General features: G+C 36.4%; 2 protein-coding genes across 4 annotated transcripts; both read left to right on the plus strand.

Annotated features, from left to right (window-relative positions):
- Nucleotides 1–7,895: 7,895 nt before the first annotated feature.
- LOC102612616 (electron transfer flavoprotein subunit beta, mitochondrial) lies at nucleotides 7,896–11,232 on the plus strand. The gene is made up of 4 exons (XM_006489684.4): nucleotides 7,896–8,312; nucleotides 8,599–8,679; nucleotides 8,983–9,077; nucleotides 10,752–11,232. The coding sequence occupies exons 1-4, from the start codon at nucleotides 7,959–7,961 to the stop codon at nucleotides 10,975–10,977; spliced, it is 756 nt and encodes a 251-aa protein (XP_006489747.2). The 5' UTR covers nucleotides 7,896–7,958; the 3' UTR covers nucleotides 10,978–11,232.
- A 414-nt stretch (nucleotides 11,233–11,646) lies between these two features.
- On the plus strand, nucleotides 11,647–16,157 carry LOC102613226 (transcription factor bHLH104). Of its 3 annotated transcripts, XR_008053288.1 has the most exons (7): nucleotides 11,647–11,844; nucleotides 11,932–12,000; nucleotides 12,091–12,168; nucleotides 12,322–12,484; nucleotides 15,405–15,653; nucleotides 15,746–15,828; nucleotides 15,923–16,157. XR_008053288.1 is itself a non-coding variant. In XM_052437750.1 (6 exons), the coding sequence occupies exons 1-5, from the start codon at nucleotides 11,759–11,761 to the stop codon at nucleotides 15,651–15,653; spliced, it is 645 nt and encodes a 214-aa protein (XP_052293710.1). In that variant the 5' UTR covers nucleotides 11,647–11,758; the 3' UTR covers nucleotides 15,746–15,886. The 3 variants fall into 3 exon arrangements, 2 of the variants coding, with proteins under 2 accessions (XP_052293710.1, XP_006489748.2); XM_052437750.1 differs by lacking the exon at nucleotides 15,923–16,157 and having other exon boundaries at nucleotides 15,746–15,886; XM_006489685.4 differs by lacking the exon at nucleotides 15,923–16,157 and having other exon boundaries at nucleotides 11,648–11,844; nucleotides 15,405–15,886.
- Nucleotides 16,158–18,402: the final 2,245 nt, after the last annotated feature.

The raw sequence follows: 18,402 nt of genomic DNA on the forward strand, positions 1-18,402 counted from the left end.
CAAACAAAGATTGATCACAACACTACCACTGAGCTTATATCCGAGAATACAATCTTCATATAGCTTTAAACACATTCCCTCTTCATCTATTCACACATTGGGCATTGATTTGTAATCTTAAATATTGTGTGAGAGAAAAACAATTTGTAATCTTTTACTTTGAGTGATTGTAAGTGTTAGGATACACTTGGGTTGAGAGATTGGGGATAATCTCTTGTTGTAAAGGTCCATTGACACCTTGGAAGTCAATTGTAAGCGTTTGAAGCCTTGGGTGGCTAGCTTAGTGAAATCCTCAAGCCCGGTGAGCTTGGAGGCGTGGACGTAGGCGGAGATTGCCGAACCACGTAAAAATCATTGTGTTTGTTCTCTCTTCCCTTATCATTTTATATTGTGATTGATTTATCTGTTATTGCTTTAAATTTATGTTGGATTTGCATTGAGTTTTGCTTTAGAATTAAATAATTTTTTATATCCCAATTCACCCCCCCTCTTGGATTTGCCTAGTTAGTATTTCATCTTCATCTTATATGGTCGATACAGAATTCTATTTCAATAAGTGGCAATTGCTTGTCATACATTCTGTAATTCAGTTAAAGAAACCTTTCAGTAAGGTGAAAACCTGTAAACTAAAAAAAAAAAAAAACCTTACGCATAAAAAAATTGAAAACGCAGTGGTACAAAACAACAAAGGCAAACAGACTGCGGGAAATACTTTTATCTTGGAGAAACTTTTCATGGAACTAGAATAAGAACTTAAAAGTTATAACCAAATGGTTTGGAAAATCTACAAAATCATACCTGCACAGAAGCACACTTGTCATAGACTTTATTAACTTGTCTTTTGCCTTACACCACCCTAAAAACATTTCTCCCCCTGATAAAAAGCTCAAAGAAAATAATAAATTTAAAAGAATGGAAAAACAAGTTAGTAGTCTATGCTGCCAAAGACCCATATCAAGCTTCTTATGACTGCATATTCTCCTCTACGAATTGTCTTCTCTGAGTTTGGCAAATTAGCGTCTAAAAAAAAATATTCTCTAGATAGCTAAGGTAGTTAGAAACAGAATCCTCAAATCACATATGCTCAGCAAGTGTAATCCTTCAGCCATTTGGGTGGCTTTCTTACGCGACTTGGCTTAAGGTTATCTTGGGGTCAATTTTGGATAGCCTCACTTGGGTCTGCCTGGGCCTTTTCTCCGAATTTGATAGAGCTAACTAAGTTGGGCTTGTCTAACTGTAATATTGAGGTTGTATCACCCTCCACTCCTTAAGGAATCACCTTGTCCTCGAGGTGAAAATTCAGGTACTGCTTAGTAAATTCTGAAAGAGATTCCTATGTTGCATTCTCAGGAGCACAATCTTGCCACTGCACTAAAATTTGGGATTGTGGGGTGCCATGAACCAACACCCGACGTTAAGTACAAATAACAATAGAAACAGACATAAGTTGGTTGTTGTGAGACTCACTAGGTAATGGGTGAACTTGTGAGGCACCCTGAGCATGAAATGGCTTGAGAAGTGAGATATGAAAGACTTGATGAATCTTAGAATCATGAGGCAAATCCAAGCCATAAGCCATAGCGCCAATACGCTCCACCACTCGAAAAGGACCATATTACTGCTTCGCTAGCTTGTTGGATAATCTGTATGCAACTAATATTTACCTATAAGGTGTAACTTAACCAAAACTTGATCCCTAACCCGAAGCTCTAGCTCACGGCGATGAGCATTAGCCTTTTGTTGCATCTTATGTTGAGCTTCTCGCAAGTTAGTTTTCAAAGATATCAATAAGGCATCATGTTCCAGCAACAATTCATCAAGTGCTTGGATTGAAGTAGAGCTCTCGGTATAGGAAGGAATTATAGGTGGCTCACGACTATACAATGCCTTAAAAGGAGACATTTGGATGCTTGTATGAGAGCTGGTGTTGTAAAAAAACTCAGCCCAACCTAAATAATCAAGCCACGATGTTGATTTCGCTTGCGTGAAAACTCGTAAATACTGCTTGAGTCTTCGATTAACAACCTCTAATTGACCATCCGTTTAAGGATGATATATTATACTATGCTTCAAGGTGGTACTAAGAAAGATAGAGTCACAATATCAAATTATTGTACGAGAAAAACCATGGTGCTCAACAACCATATCAGTGAATAAAATGGTTGTTTTGCTCACTGTAAAGTGTGTGGGTAGAGCACCAAAATAAGCTGATTTCGTCAAGCGGTCAATAACTACTAAGAAAATAGTGAACCCATGGGGAGAAAGTAAACATGTAATGAACTCCATGGTAACTTTCTCCTAAACTAGTGAAGGTATAGACAAAGCTTGAAGAAGGCCGGTAGGTGCCTGAGTTGAGTATTTTGTTTGCTGACACAATAAGCAAAAGGCGACAAATAGCTCTACATCTTTGCGCATATGTGGCCAATAAAAGAGGGTAGACATACGAACTAATGTCCGCTTGACTCCTGCATGACCTGCAACTGGTGTGGCATAGAATTCTTGTAATAAGGAAGGCTTTAAAACAGAATGAGAACTCATGAAGAACCTATTTTTGAACCGTAGAATGCCATCCGAGACAGAATAAAGAGACATTAAGGAACCAACATAATACTTTTGATGGAAAGCCAATAAATTAGGTAAAAACTAATTTCTCGCCAAAGATGGAGAGGAATTGGGGAATAGGGCGATTGGCTAATAACATATTAACAGTAACAGAGATAGATAATTTAAGAACATCAACTTCGTGTACTAGGCATGAAGTTCTTATTAGTTCGACTCGGCTTATATTCAACTCTGACATGATAGTCCAATAACTTGCGAACATAAAATTATTGTTCTGGAGTTTGGATAACCTGCTGAAGGAGCTCTCGAATATTTTTCTGGTAAGTTCGGATAATAAAGAAATGGCCTAACAAGTATTGTCTCCACTTATGTACTGCTTCGGAAATGGCATGAAGTTCTTTGATATAAGTGGAAGCGACAAGCATGCGAGGACCCAATTTTCAGCTAAAATAAGCAATAAGATGATTAGTTCCAATGCCAACATTAGAAGCATCTATTTCAATAACAAAGTCCAATTGAAAATCCGACAAGAGAAGGACTAGTGCTTCACTGATGGCTTATTTTAAGGCAGTAAAGGCAGTGTCAACTTCTGAGGACCAATGAAAGCAATCATTTCGTAATAAATCTGTAAGAGGGGCAGCAATGGAAGCATATCCTTTAATAAAATAATGATAGTAGCCCGTGAGGCCTAAGAATCCTCGCAATTGTTTTGTGGTAGACGAAATAGGCCAATTAGACATGACCTTTAGCTTGTGAGGATCAGCCTTAACTCCATAAGAGGAAACAATATGGCCTGGATATTCAATGTTATCTTGGCAAAAAAGACATTTTGATAGCTTCACAAAAAAAAAAAAAAATGATTAGTATGAAGACAATCAAGTACTCTATGTAAATGCTCAAAATGGTCTTCCAAACAAGTGCTATACACTAAGATATCGTCAAAGAAAACGATCACAAACTTACATAGATAAAGAGCAAAGAGCCGATTTATTGTAGCTTGAAAAATGGAGGGGGCATTAGAGAGTCCAAAAGGCATGACAAGGAACTCAAAATGCCATAATCAGTCTGAAAGGCTGTTTTGTAAATATTTCTGTTACATACTTGTATTTGATGATAACTAGCTCACAAATCCAACTTATTGAAAACACAAGCACTACCAAGCTCATCTAATAACTCATCAATAGTTGGTATCAGAAATTTGTCTATAATTGTTATTGCGTTCAAGGCTCGGTAATCCACACAAAAACGGTAGAAGCCGTCTTTCTTCTTAACCGGCAACACATGTGAAGAGAATGAGCTCTGACTTGGGCGAATAATGCCTTGATCGAACATTTCCTTGATTAATTTTTCCATTTCAGCTTTTTGGAAGTGAGGGTAACGATATGGGCGAACATTGACATGTTTAGTATTCAGGAGGAAATGAATTTTATGGTCAATAAGTCTGTGAGGGGGTAGGGAGGATGGAGTGTGAAATAATTACTCATATTAATGAAGAAAGATAAGTACAAGGGAAGGTAAATCGGGCGGGGAAGCAAGCTTATCAGCAGTGGTTGAAACAAAGAGTGTATTATGCACATATGTAGTAATATGCAACTGAAGAAATTCAAAGAGGCCGTATATTTGATAGGACATGAGGGCTTGTAATTGATGCAAAGAAATCGGTCTTGGAGACAAGGAGACATCACCCCGCAGTAAGACATGAGAGCTATTCCAGAAACATTCCATTGACAATACAACATAATCATAAGATACCTTGTCAATAAGCTGTAACTATTGAATTCTGAGGACAATATCAGGTCCCTCAATAGAAAGAGCATAAAGGTTTATGGAGAAAACATGGCCCTGCATAGATAAGGCAACTTGGGAACATACATAACGACAAACCAAAGAATCATCATTGCTGATATATATCCGGAAGGTAGTAGCGTCTTGCGCTGCTAACCCCAAAACTTCAGCCACAACAGGTTTAATAAAATTATGGGTGCTACCACTATCGATAAGCACTTGTACTGGCTGTTGATTAATTTTACCAATGAGTCGTAGGGAGCGATGAGTACTTTGGCCAGCTAAAGCATTTAAACTAGAGATATCACCAGCGATAATGGTCTCTTCAACAACATCTGAGATCTTAAATTTAATTGGTGAACCTATCTTATCGTCAACATCCTTTATTCCCAAAAGAAGCAAAAACTTACTACGGTATCTATGAGAATTGCTCCATTTTTTGTTACAATTGTAGTGGAGTCCTTTCTCTTTTTTTTTTCACGAAGCTCTTGCGGGGAAAGACGCTTAATAGGGAGAGATGGCGTTGGTAAAAGTGGAGGTAAAGTGGATGGGGCAGGTTAAGGTGGATTGAAGGCAGGGGCACTCATAGGAGTGTGATTGGATGTGGTAAGAAGATCATTCGCCTTCATCCATTGGCACCAAGTGGAAGCGCGACCTTTCAGATGAAAAGAGACAATGCAGAGACGAAGAGCTTCGGATGTGCCATGGAAATCAAAATATTCATTGATGTGAAAAGCCCAACCGTCTGGGTCGGTTCCATCAAATTTTGGGACCTTGAGCTTCATTGTTTGCAAGAGAGGATTGAAGTCATAGGTGCCTGATGAACCATCAGATATTTGTGGAAGAGGGGGAGGATTCGATGGCCCATTTGTTGGAACCGAAAGTGACCCCTTGATCTGAGAACGCAAGTCCTCCAAGCGAGAATCCATGGTAATTATGTATTGTTGCAGCATGTGATGAACCGCAACCGTTTGGCTATCAAGTTTTGTTTGTAAAGCTTTAATGGTCTCCAGAATCTCTGAATCAAGCATGATGAGCAAATATCAATGAAAACACCAATGATATGCCACCTGTGAAACATACAGATCAACAAAATTTTCCACATTTTTCAATATAAGTGCAAGCTCCCAGAGTTTAAAGGAATGAGAGGATAACAAAGAGAATATAGAGAGAAAAATTCAAAGAAGAAGAAGAAGAGATAAAGTCCAAAATTCATATATACTCCCGTTCAAATACAACTATGGAAATACTTAAACCAGTAAGAATATGCTCATAGTTGTCAAAACTAAATAACAACTTCTCACTATAATAATAATAAAAAAATTCTCTAGATAGCTAAGGCAGTTAGAAACAGAATGCTCAGCAAGTGTAATCCTTCAGCCATTTGGGTGGCTTTCTTACGCTACTTGACTTAAGGTTATCTTGGGGTCGATTTTGGATAGCCTCACTTAGCTTTGCTTGGGCATTTTCTTCGGATTTGATAGAGCTAGCTGAGTTGGGTTTGCCTAACTATAATATTGAGGTTGTATCATATTGCCTAAAGAAAATTACATTACTTTATATTTCTGTTACTTATCATATATACAGGTAAGAGATAGAGTTTAATCATAACTATTTTTCTCATCTGCTTTTTAGAATTTTCCTATAAGTGGCATTTTTTTTTTCATATTCTCCTATAAATTACCTAAGAGTTCATCCCAACCTTCAGAATTAGCATGCAAATCAAAATAATTTAGCCAAATTAATGCGTTTTCCTATTATTGTAAATATTATTCAACAAACAACATAAAAGATCTAAAACCCAATACAAAAATTCATAAATGCTTTTTAAAATTTTAAATCAAAATTAGTTTTTTTTTTTTAATTCAAATCAGTATCACGAAATAGTAACTCGAGATGAAAGTAAATACTTACAATGAAATCACAAACTCAGTTTTTTTCACCAACACTCAACGACATAGGTCAAAGGTAAAATGGGCAACTAACAAAAGGAAACAAGCTAATTAGAACATACTTCCACAAAAATGCTATAAAAGTGGGTAACTATCAACGGCCATGAATCGACGGAACCACAAGAAATATTGACAGTAGTGGTCGATTGACCAACCGAGCCGCAGGAAGAAGAAGAAGCACCCATGGCAACGATTTTCAAGCGAAGATGCAACGACCTTATACATGGATCAATTATAATTTGGTTACACCGATTTCTTTTGTCCCCTTTACAATCGCTAGATCATTTGTCCTTCAATTTTCCTTTTTTTTCCTCAGCAAAAAGCTTTAAAACCATTTAGTCCAGCTGCCCATCACCTAAAACAAACCAATTCAACCGGTTTCTCCCTTATTACTACTTTTCCATAAATTGAACATTGTCCGTTAGATTAGATTTTAATTCATTTGAGCGGCTGAGATTCTACAAGCTGTATGTAACGGAAATTATAACTTAGGAATTGCCTAAAATTGTAATTATAAATTAACTGAATAGCATTTCATGGCACTTTGCCACCACGGATTTGAAAACCCAAGGTAATTGAGTATTTGAGTCTGATGGCTGATGATAGGGATGGCAATGGGCACCGCCCGCAGCGGGTTTGCCATTACCAAACCCAAACCCGCACAAAATTTAAATTACCAAACCCACCCGCAACCCGCAGCGGGTTTTAATTTTTTTTAAAAAACCCACCCGCAGCGGGTTTTAACAATTACCAAACCCGCAATGGTATCCGACGGATTTTTTGCGGGTTTCCGTATTTAAAATCATAAATTTTTAATATATAAATTTATAATAATAACCTCAAATTCCATATAACATATTCAATTTTATATTTAAACAATGTAAATGAAAAAGTAAAATTTCCACATCAATTCAACACAAATTCTCAAATTTAAGTATAAATTACACAAATCTATTTAAAAACCACAAACTAATATCTAAAAATCATAATTACATTCTATATTATCATTTAAAACAAGATCCAAGAGAAGATATTCATTTTATTCACCACTATAAGCACCCATCCAACACAATGCCTATAATAATAATTAAGATTAATATTTTCAAATATTAATTCGAAAGGAAATGTCTTTAGTTTTCTTTAGGTTATGACTTTAGAATAGGAGATGAGCCATATACACACATACACAACTTTGAGCCTTTGGCTATTTGGTAATTTGATTAATTACATTATTTTCTTTATATATTTTTATATTTAAATTAAATTAAAAATATTTGAAAAAAATTATTGCGGGTTTAGTGGATATCCATGCGGGTATCCACAGGGTATAAGGTTAATACCAAACCCACCCGCATCCATGTGCGGGTTTTAATTTATAATACTAAACCCGCCCGCAACGGATAAAATTACCCGCAACGGACGGATTTTGGCGGGTGGGTTTGGGCGGGTTTGCGGGTTTGCGGGTACAATTGCCATCCCTAGCTGATGAGGGTCTCTCTATCACTTGTTTTGTTCATGGGTTACATTTGACAGTTATATCCAATGTCAGGGGGTCCAAGTGTAAACGTACACTTTTAAGATAATCCCTAATTTAACACAAACTTTCAATTATATCCTCCTGATTCATAGCCAGTATCATCGGCAACAACGGCAGCCGAAATGAAGATAATGGTGGCAATAAAGCGAGTCGTTGACTACGCCGTCAAGATCAGGGTGAAATCCGACAGGACAGGAGTGGAGACAAACAACGTTAAGATGTCGATGAACCCCTTTTGCGAGATAGCGCTGGAGGAGGCTCTGAGGATCAAGGAATCTGGATTGGCTTCCGAGGTTGTCGCTGTCAGCATGGGCCCCGCCCAGTGCGTTGATACTCTACGGACGGGTTTAGCTATGGGCGCTGATAGAGGAGTCCACGTGGAGGCTGCCGGTCAGCTGTATCCTTTGACTGTTGCCAAGATTTTGAAGAGCCTTGTTGAGGTTGAGAAGCCTGCCTTGATTATTCTGGGAAAGCAGGTTCGTTTTGATCAAAATTTTAATCAATTTGTGGGTTTTTTCTTCGGGGATTTAATATTATGTTGCAGTGAAGTGATTCCTGTTTAGTTCTAAAGCAAGTTGAGAAATTGGAAATGGGTGTTAAAGCTTCTAATTTCGATGAATTTAATACTATGTGAACATAAAATTTTGAATTTTCCTTATGTTGTCTGTTGCATTGGAAGAATGTAGTTTTGCTTTTTCTGCCCTTGATTTCGGAAATTTATGCAGAAGATTGCCGTTTCTTATGACACAGATTCTTGTGTAGGCAATTGATGATGACTGCAATCAAACAGGGCAAATGGTTGCAGGGCTACTCAGCTGGGCGCAGGGAACCTTTGCTTCTAAGGTCAGTACAACCCTTTTATTGCTATCCTGCTTTGGCTTTAGAAGTTAATACTCTATGGGAATAGGTAATCAGCATGAACATGATCAATGTGGCTGAAGTTCATAAATGATCTATAGATTCTGATAGTTCATTTTTGCTTGCTGACGGCAATATGAATTTGAATTAACTAATAAATGGATAATAGACGGAAGAATATTTCTGTGCAGTTTACTGTTATTTTGTTGGTGCAGTTTTATCTACTTTTTGTTTATACAATTTTAAGAGAATTTTTCTTATGACTTACAGCTGCTGTTTTTTTAGTAGGTTGTGCTGGATAAGGAAAAACAATTAGCAACGGTGGAGAGAGAAGTAGATGGTGGTCTTGAGACTTTAGAATTGGATTTACCAGCTGTAATCACGTAAGTACTCTGACCTGACTTTTAGTGTTCCAGCACTTGATATTTTTGGGGTATGCTTGCTTGCATTTTATATTTCTCCTCATAAAAGCATGTTGCCAAGGAGAATACAACAATATTCTCTTGTTTTCTATTTCTGACACAAGGCAGTTTTTATATATGGTCATATATGTAAAATGACAGAAGGCAATAGTGTCTATGGTCCTCTAAGTGAATATCCTCTTCTTGAATTACGTTCTCCAAGATAGTACTTTCTGTAGTTGTTGAGAAACTAACTGGATTTGTTTTCGAAACTTATTGGTGGGAATGAAAAGTGAATTGATTACTTGAAGAATCTGAGGCCTTTCTACGGATGAGTACTTGTAGGATTGTTAACTAAAAGTCATTGTTCCTAAGAGGTAATGGCCTGGCCAGAGAATAATATTTAATTGTAGACAGAAGAATGTGTATTTAGTTTGCCTAGAATACTATATTATTTCATGGATGTCTGATGAATATTTCAATGGAACCAGAAAGGCTTTTGGATCCTGTGTATTTGGCAATACTGGCAAATATGATTGAAGTTGATTGTATGGGAAGTGATCTGGCTTGTGGACATTGGTTGGTTTTGAATTTGATTTGGTCTCACTTGTGAAACATTACTAGGAAAACCTATTTACCACAGGACACAGCTTTTAAGGGTGAAACTAACCTCCTGTTCTCCCAGTGTTTCATGCTACCCTAAGGAGTTCCTCGGAAAAGCATTCTGTGGATTTGTATCTAATTATTTTGGACAGCAGAATGATTACTTATATTGTGTGATGCTGGTGCTATGTGAGCTTAATCATGAGTGCCCTACTGAGTTGATCATATAATCACTTGGGAATTAACAAATAGTTTTATTGAAGACATAAGCATTGGAAAACAAGTAAAACCATCCTGAATTCCCGAATTTGTTGAAAGTACTATGATAAAAACCAAGAGGAAACCCCATTTCTCATTCAGGAGCTCCCTAGGTCTTTAGTTGTAGTGGGGATCATTTACTAAGGGTATGTGTGGACAGGTTGGGAAAATTTTGGTTGTATTTGCTAAATCTCCAGCAGTTGAATGACAAGTTTAGGATTCCAACAACTTGAGAAACATAAAATCATATTTTAGTTCATCTTGATAATGCTGCCATTGAGCCCTTCCCTATAAACTTCAGCTTTTACTTTAGAATGGCAACTGAACATGGTGTCACTGCCAATTTGACCAAACAGTCTCTGTTTGAATTCTTTTTCAAATTAATTGAATTATAATAAATTGAGCTTGTGCTTGTGTTTGTAGTTGGTTCTGTGTTTATATATGTGACTTGCAAATGAGGGGGTGTGTTTTTATGTATGTAACTTGCAAATGAAGGGTGTGTTTGTAGCTAGCAATTTTCACACAGTTGCCCTAAAAGCTGTAAAATCAGTTATTCTAAAGTTTGCCTTTCCTCATCCTGGATGCATATATTTTTCTTTCCATCAAAGTTTGTTCAACTCATGCAAGGATTCCAAATGCTTTTATTCTTGTGAGTATATTGAGATATAAGGCTTCCTGTTGCACTCCATGTATATGTCTTCCCCCAACATGCGTCTGTCTGCATGTGGTTGTTTTAGTTTGATCCTTTTCTACATTGATTACTTTTACTTAATTTGCACTGCTCATCTCGTGCAGCACTGATTTGAGACTCAACCAACCGAGGTACGCAACACTCCCCAACATAATGAAGGCAAAATCGAAACCAATAAAGAAATATACTCCCCAGGAGCTAAACGTGGATGTCAAATCTGATTTGGAGGTGATTCAAGTAACAGAACCTCCCAAGAGAAAAGCTGGGGTTATATTATCTTCTGTTGAAGAGCTCATTGACAAGCTAAAAAATGAAGCTCGCGTCATTTAAAACTTTCTTTGTAAACTGTTATTCCCCATCGAAATCACTAGAACAAAAATTTAAAGAACTTCAGGCGTCCAAATAAATTAGCCTTTAGTTCAAATTAGAGTTATGGCCTCAGAAATGCAGATTTGGCCTGCCATTGCTGTTTTTCACGAAATTTCTGTTCAACAAAGGTGGCTGTCATTCGAGGGGATTTTTGGCTGGACATTTACATTTGTGCCAAATTATTTTATAATCCAATATTAAATGTTTCTTTTGGTACGATTGTTTTTCTTAACTTTCTCATGCGATGAATGGATTAACGAGGACATTCTTGATCTGAGTTTTCTCGAACAAATTACGAGCTTAGAAATTAAAGAAAGTTTTACTTCAAACAAACTATTAAAGCAGAGCCAGCAAATTGTGAATTGGCGAATAGCAAGTAATTGACATCTGTCAAATGAGCAATTTTTGTTTTTATTGAAACTCAATTTCAATCTTGTGAGCTTTAAGGTGGGTGAGTTCTCATCGAAAAGTTGAGAAACAAAAATTGTCACAAAACCATCACAACACAGCTGGGCTCGCATCATGCGGCCCAAAAACGAAAATTATAAAAATATAAAAAAAAAAAAAGGAACGGCGCACGTGCGAGAAGACAAAAAAATGATAAAATCGATGCGGCGGCGCGTAACCCAATCTCCCACCCACGTGTCACTTCTGTCTTCAATTTACGACTCTCGTTGTATTATCACAGAGAGAGAGAGAGAGAGAGAGAGTTCCAATTTTGAAGGGAAATTGAAATAAAAAAATGGATCCGTCAGACTGGGACGATTTTATCAATTACAGCTTCAATGATCAAAACGCATCTCTTGATTTCTCTTGGCCCGAACAAAAGTACCCTTTTTGGTTATTCATTTAATTTTTCATTAAATTTTTTATGCCGTTGATTGAATTTAATTTCTGTGTAAATGCAAAAATCAGTGGCAGCGCCGATAATGATATTTCATCAACTGGGGTTGTTCCGCCAGAAAATGAAAATACGCGTAAAAGGTGATAACTTTTGTTTTTATTGAAACTAAAAAAAAAAACAATTGGGTTTGATTTTTATTTTTTTTAAATTGTTGTGGTGATATTTTACAGGGCGCGAAGTGATTCATGCAGTAGGCCAGGGAGCAAAGCCTGCCGTGAGAAATTGCGCAGAGAGAGATTAAATGACAGGCATGTATTATTTCTTCTTTCTGTTTTAATTTGTTTAAGAGTTTAAAGAGGGATTATTTTGATTTTCTTTTGGACCAGACTTGGCTATTATTGGAGGTGGGATTATTGACATGGGGTTTCTGAAAGATTTGGTTTTGTGTTTGATTTGTGAAGGTTTCTTGATTTGAGTTGTATTTTGGAACCTGGGAGACCAGCTAGAACTGATAAACCGGCCATACTTGATGATGCCATTAGGGTGTTAAATCAACTAAGAACTGAGTCTCAGGAGCTCAAAGAAACTAATGAGAAGCTGCAAGAAGAAATTAAAAGTTTGAAGGTTAGTAGATGTTTCATTGGTTATCATTTCAAATTAAAAGTTTTAAGTGATTTTTGTGCTATCATGCTTTGATGTTACTAAGTTCGTTGCATTTTCATTTTGATGCATTTTTTTGCTGGGGACATTACTTGGATAATCCATATGTAAATGTTTGTGACTGATTTTTGAAGCAACCTATTGTTTGATTTGATAATTGCATGATTGACTTACTGAACCGTGGGTTTAAACTTTCATGAAATCGGATTGTGTTCGGATGGTCATTGATAGTCAGATTTGGGTTTAGATTTTACTGGGTTGGTGCCAAAGTCTACTTGTTAACAATCATCTGTGGAAGATATTGGTTATTGTGAAGTTTTTTGACATCAAAGAAATGTTTTTTCATGAGTATTAATCAAATGCGCATTTTGGTGAATGAATTGGGGGCTGAAAAAGGAAGATCCAAGATGCATGCATCATGATTACCCCAGTAGCGACATTAGAGTTAAAGATGACATAGTGCATGGTGATCTATGTGCTTATGCCTTCAAAACCTTTCTTTGGACTTGATCCTTTTACTACATTTGGAATGGATGGCCCATGCGAGCCCGAGGCCTAGATTCAGTCTTGCTGGGCATGGTTTTGATTCATTAGCCTCATATGAATGACCGAAATCATCTGCATTTGCCCTCCTCGAAATCAAGAGTGGAGCTTGCAAGTGCATTAATTGAGATGGTTTGGTGTTTCTGGAAGTGATGGGGAAACTAGCTAACACTTTTGTTAGTAGAATCAATAGATATATGAAGTCATACCAAAATCAGGATTTCAATTATACGAGATTCCTTACAGTTGAGGTAAGAGTAGCAATGTGGAGGAATAAAATGTGACTAGAAAATTAGTAGGAACACTGGGATTGTGCTGGCCCCAATCCGTGGACAAAGGAAAATTAGTAGGAACACTGGGATTTAACATGGTTATGCAATTTTCCTTTGTCCACGGATTGGGGCCAGCACAAGAAAATATTATCACTACGAAGAAATTAGAATATTACGATAATACTACTCCCTCACTTTTCCCAAAGCTCTTGACACCCACTTATCCTCTAGTCTGAGAATAAATTCCAAAAGAAAAAGTTCAAAGCCTGTCTTACAGTTGAACTGGCCACGTCTATCGAAGTAAACCTCTGTGGCAAAGATGTTGAATTAGGTAAGCAAGTTGACTATTGATTTTGCCAGCCCAAGAGCAACTAAACCGCCCATTTTCTACAAGTTTCTTGATAGATTTGTTTTTCCATATTGCTGCTCTTACCTCAAAAAATCTGGTATCTAAGCTTCGTTTACTACTGTGTGTGGAGTATTTGTATTTCTATGTGCATGTCTAGAAGAGTTTTGACAAGAAGGCCTTTTTTCCCCAAAGGAGTTTGGTTTTTCAGTGGGACTGTTGTGACCCCTTCAGTGTTTCTTAGGAACTTTCCTGGTGTACTTTTTCACGGATAGAAGCACCCCCATAATTATTTAAGATTATTTATTAATAGATGTACCACAAAAAACCAAACACATTGATGTCATGAAGAACTTCATCAAAGATGTGATAGCACAAGGGACTATCAGGGTTAGAAAGATTCCTTCAACAGTTGGTAACCAAATCAATTCCCACTCGCAAGTTCAGGAATGTCTTAGACTTGTCAGAGTGTGCAACTGGTAAGAAGCATGAAAGAGAGCAGTGGAAGGGAAGCTAGTGGAGGTGAAGATTGGAAACTTAATCCAAGGTGGAGATTTGTAGAAATTGTTTGGCTTAGATTGTGTTGGGGCTGGTAAAATGCATGTCCAGGTTGGTTATCCAATTATGACTGCAATGTCACGGCTTAGATTGTCTTGGGATGGTATACTACACGGCCAACTTTGTTACCCAATCCAACTCCCAAGCCGTGGAGTTTTACTATAAACAGGTGTGCTCATTTCACTTATAAGACGCACTAAGCTTGAGCTTCTCTTTTCTCTTGGATTTTAATCTTAGGACAAAGAGATTACAAGTCGGTATAATGGACTTTAGGGGAAGTGAATCTTGTATATCCTATTTTCTTCTTAGTGATATCTTTTTTGCTGCTTTCAGTTTGTGGATCTAGGCAAACTGCAACCTCGTTAAATGTCAGTGTTTGTTTCCATTTTTTGTCTCATTTCATTTCTCCATCGATTCTCTTACCTCAAAACTTCCCACCTCTTGATTCAAGCAAGTCACTTCTGTCTGTCAAAAAGTAATTAAGGGCTAATAAGCCTGGTTTCACATATAATGACCTCAATTTTTCTTGTCAAGGCTGTGATGACATGATTTTAGCACTTTATTTTAGGTTCTTGATGGTTTGGCTTAGAAGTGTGAGATCAAGTTGACAAGGCACTCAAATGGAAGAGTCTTAATACTTTGTAGTCACGTAGACTTTTGAGGATTTGGATGCTTGAGAGTTATGTCCATGACATCTATAAAATTTGAAAATACTTTTCTAAGGCATACAGCTAACTTGTTTTGAAGACTTCTTTAGGAAGAGAGGAAATGATGGGGCGTGCTTGTATCAACTTTATATCAGAAAGTTTGTTCCTGCTCTTAGTATTCTGCAGTCATATTGCATTCATTTATTCTGTTTATCCACACAACACAGAGGAGAAATTCGTAATAATGTGTAGTATTCATCTTGTGGGGTATGATAAGTTTATTATAATGTAAATTATCTTTCCCATTGTATTGTGATGAAAGTTTTTAACCTAGATAGTAATAAAGAAGGAGAAGTCAAAATAAAGAACAAAGGATATTTAGTACTTAAATTGTGAAGTCCTTTATGTTTTGGATTCTGTCACATTTGGAGTGCACAATTAATGTGAAGTTCTTTATGTTTCAGATTGCTACTAAATAATTTATTACTACTCTATTAACTTTCCGTTCTGGCTAACAGGCTGAGAAGAATGAACTTCGTGAAGAGAAACTTATACTGAAGGCGGATAAAGAAAAGTTAGAGCAGCAGTTGAAAGTTATGGCCATGCCAACAGGTGGTTATATGCCAACCCACCCAGCGGCTTATCATGCTGGGTTGAATAAGATGGCGGTATATCCCAGCTATGGTTTGATGCCTATGTGGCAATATTTACCTCCATCTTTGCATGATACTTCTCGTGATCACGAGCTCAGGCCCCCTGCGGCCTAGGTTAATCTTTTCCCTTCTTATCACTTTCTCCCTCTCCAGCTAGTTACAATTATCTGAATAATTTTCAGATGCTTTATTTTATTGCCTTCCAGAAATTTTTTTGACCTTCAAAGGTGTAAATGCTGCTACTGATTTGACTTGTCTGATTCTTGGACATTGCTATTGGCAAATGGAGGCAAGTATTGACAAGAAATGTATTATATTGTGATCTTTATGATATTAGGTTTCTCTCACTCGCTCTCTCTTTCATTATTTTGTATATCTATTAGAAATGGTTGATTGGTAGGCAAGAACCTTTGCTGCCATAGTTTCTGGAAAGTGCATTGGACGTGGTGCTGGAAACTCCACTTAATACTCCTCTGGCAAATCAGCTATAATATGAACTAAAGTAAGGATGATGATTATTTGTTTCTTTCAAATACTTGTTACCCATTGGCAAAGCTCAGGCTGGTTTTCACTATTTATGATGATTCAAAATGCAAGAATGTATTCATTTTTGGTCCATTTTTCTTATGTTTTCTTGAATTTTATCTGGTATGCCATTGTGCCTTATCAGTTTCCTTCTTTTCTAAATGGCTTGTTTTGTGATATGTTGGAACAGACTGCTCTTCTATTTTGATTGTAGCGCACTGATCTCATTCTCTGCCTCATAGCACTAGATAGAGGCCAAAGATGGCAAGTTAACAACCGGTCCAACAATACCAAAAAAGCCACAGCCAAAAGTTTTCAGTATGAACAGTTGATTTCAAATGAAACAAGCAACGTGCAAAATCCTGTAAATTACCTGCCCGATAACATCGTTTTTGTTAGGATCGATCATGGTCACAAAAGCTGGTCCTCTTTCTCGCAGGCACCGTAGTTGAAAGAAAGAAAAAAAAAATCAAACAAATAAAACCACCATTGCATGCATGTACATATTACGATTAAGGAAAAAGGACAAACACACCTCCAATGTTTAGATAAAATGATAAAAATCTTCCTAACATTTTAAAAAAGATGTGTACACCCACATTCACTAACGGAAACAATAATTTTTAATAGAAATTACCGTTATACCTTTCTAGTATATAAAAAAAATTGTTGATTATTCAATTTGTCCATATATTATTAATAAAATTATAAATATACCCTCATTACCCAATTTTTCTATTTAATTTTTTTATCAAATTCCCTCTTCAAGCCAAATAAATTTAATTCATTACTCAAGAATAAAAATAAATAAAATTGGTTATTAATGTTAGCTTGTATTTCAATTAATACCATAATAAATAACATAAAAAATTAGTTATAAATATACAAGTTTAAATGAAAACATGTGGAGAATTGTTAAATATACAAGTTTAAAATTTAAATAAAATTTTATGGTATTAATACCACAAGTTAAATTTGTATATTTTTTTATATGTTAGAAGGGTATAACGCTAATTGCCGTTAAAAGTTCCTGTTTTTGTTAGTGAATGAGAGTGTAAATATCTTTTTTAAAACGTTAGGGGGTTTTTGTCCCTTTGTCTAAACGTTAGGGGTGTGTTTGTCCTTTTTTCTACTATTAATTACCTCCATCAGAATCTTGTTACAGAACATTATTAGCATTCACATAATACTAATCCTGTGGGTTCTCTTATTTACACCACAAATTGTGGACCAGAAGTCAATATTGAATCCGATTCTCCAATCAGATTGTATATGGACTAGGATCACTGTGAAGACAGATGCTTGTGATGCTGCCCCAAAAGGGGCGCATCCATGTAGTCACTTGCGCAGGATAGGATTCCAGTGTCATTGCCGACATGTAACGTCTGCAGACGGAACATTCTACAGGAACAATAAGAACTTCCTTTTCACCAATTCTGAAGATGAATTCCCTTTAGGGATTGTAAGGCATCTGAATTAGGTGAGTTTGAAGTTGATTTATGAGTTATAATTATTCTTTATTCATTTTTTTTTAATCTTCTAAATATGGGTGAACGAAGCAAGTAGTGGTTTCCGTTGTTAGAAAAGGTGTTAACTTTCATTTCCGCTGATAAAAAATTTAGGTTGTATTCAAAACCTGCCACACTTTTCCACGAAATTCCCCACTGAAGGAATTCCTTTTGGGTTGATGTTATAAAGTAACCCGCGATGTTTTGTCCCTGCAGGTCATATGAAGTAGGTGGAATTGCTGAGGAGACAGTTTGTTGAAAGAGTACTGCTAGAATCTAACAGTTGAGTATAATGTAAGTTCAAATTGATGTGACATTAATACATTAGATAGTAGAATATTATAAAATTTACTATTTAACAGGTGAATGACACGTAACAGTTGTGACTCAACTACTAGAATTTCAAACATTATTATTGTTAAAAACGAGTATGAATAAGATGCTAAAATTATTCTAAAAAGAAAGAAATAAAATCTAATTGTTGATTGTAATAGTTGTCATATGTAAGTCGATCATTAATTGTCCATAGAAAAATGGTAAAAATTAATCTTGATAAAACTTTGGTAATTTGTCATTTTCGTTTAATATTCTAACATCAGCTTCCCATTAGCAAATGTAAAATGAAGGAAAAGCATTTTCACTATTTTCATCTGATCAGACAAAACTATCAAACGCATTTCATATATTAGTTTCAAGACCCCCTGCCAATACATTTTCATTTGCACCAAAAACTAATCACTCGTATTTTCTGAACCAGACAAATTGGAAAACAATACTGAATGCCCTCGGATTGTTTGCTTGCTGGTTATAACAGTTTTTTAAGACTGGTG

The sequence above is a fragment of the Citrus sinensis genome, chromosome 1, assembly GCF_022201045.2.
Source record: "Citrus sinensis cultivar Valencia sweet orange chromosome 1, DVS_A1.0, whole genome shotgun sequence".
Classification (NCBI taxonomy): domain Eukaryota; kingdom Viridiplantae; phylum Streptophyta; class Magnoliopsida; order Sapindales; family Rutaceae; genus Citrus; species Citrus sinensis.

Excerpts from the sequence above, each read along its gene's own strand:
- LOC102613226 (XM_052437750.1), top strand. The coding sequence starts at position 11,759 with ATGGATCCGTCAGACTGGGACGATTTTATCAATTACAGCTTCAATGAT. Across the intron at positions 11,845-11,931 it reads TTCTCTTGGCCCGAACAAAA|TGGCAGCGCCGATAATGATA; the intron begins GTACCCTTTTTG and ends TGCAAAAATCAG. Across the intron at positions 12,485-15,404 it reads AAGAAATTAAAAGTTTGAAG|GCTGAGAAGAATGAACTTCG; the intron begins GTTAGTAGATGT and ends TCTGGCTAACAG.
- LOC102612616 (XM_006489684.4), top strand. The coding sequence starts at position 7,959 with ATGAAGATAATGGTGGCAATAAAGCGAGTCGTTGACTACGCCGTCAAG. Across the intron at positions 8,680-8,982 it reads AGGGAACCTTTGCTTCTAAG|GTTGTGCTGGATAAGGAAAA; the intron begins GTCAGTACAACC and ends TTTTTTTAGTAG. Across the intron at positions 9,078-10,751 it reads GATTTACCAGCTGTAATCAC|CACTGATTTGAGACTCAACC; the intron begins GTAAGTACTCTG and ends CATCTCGTGCAG.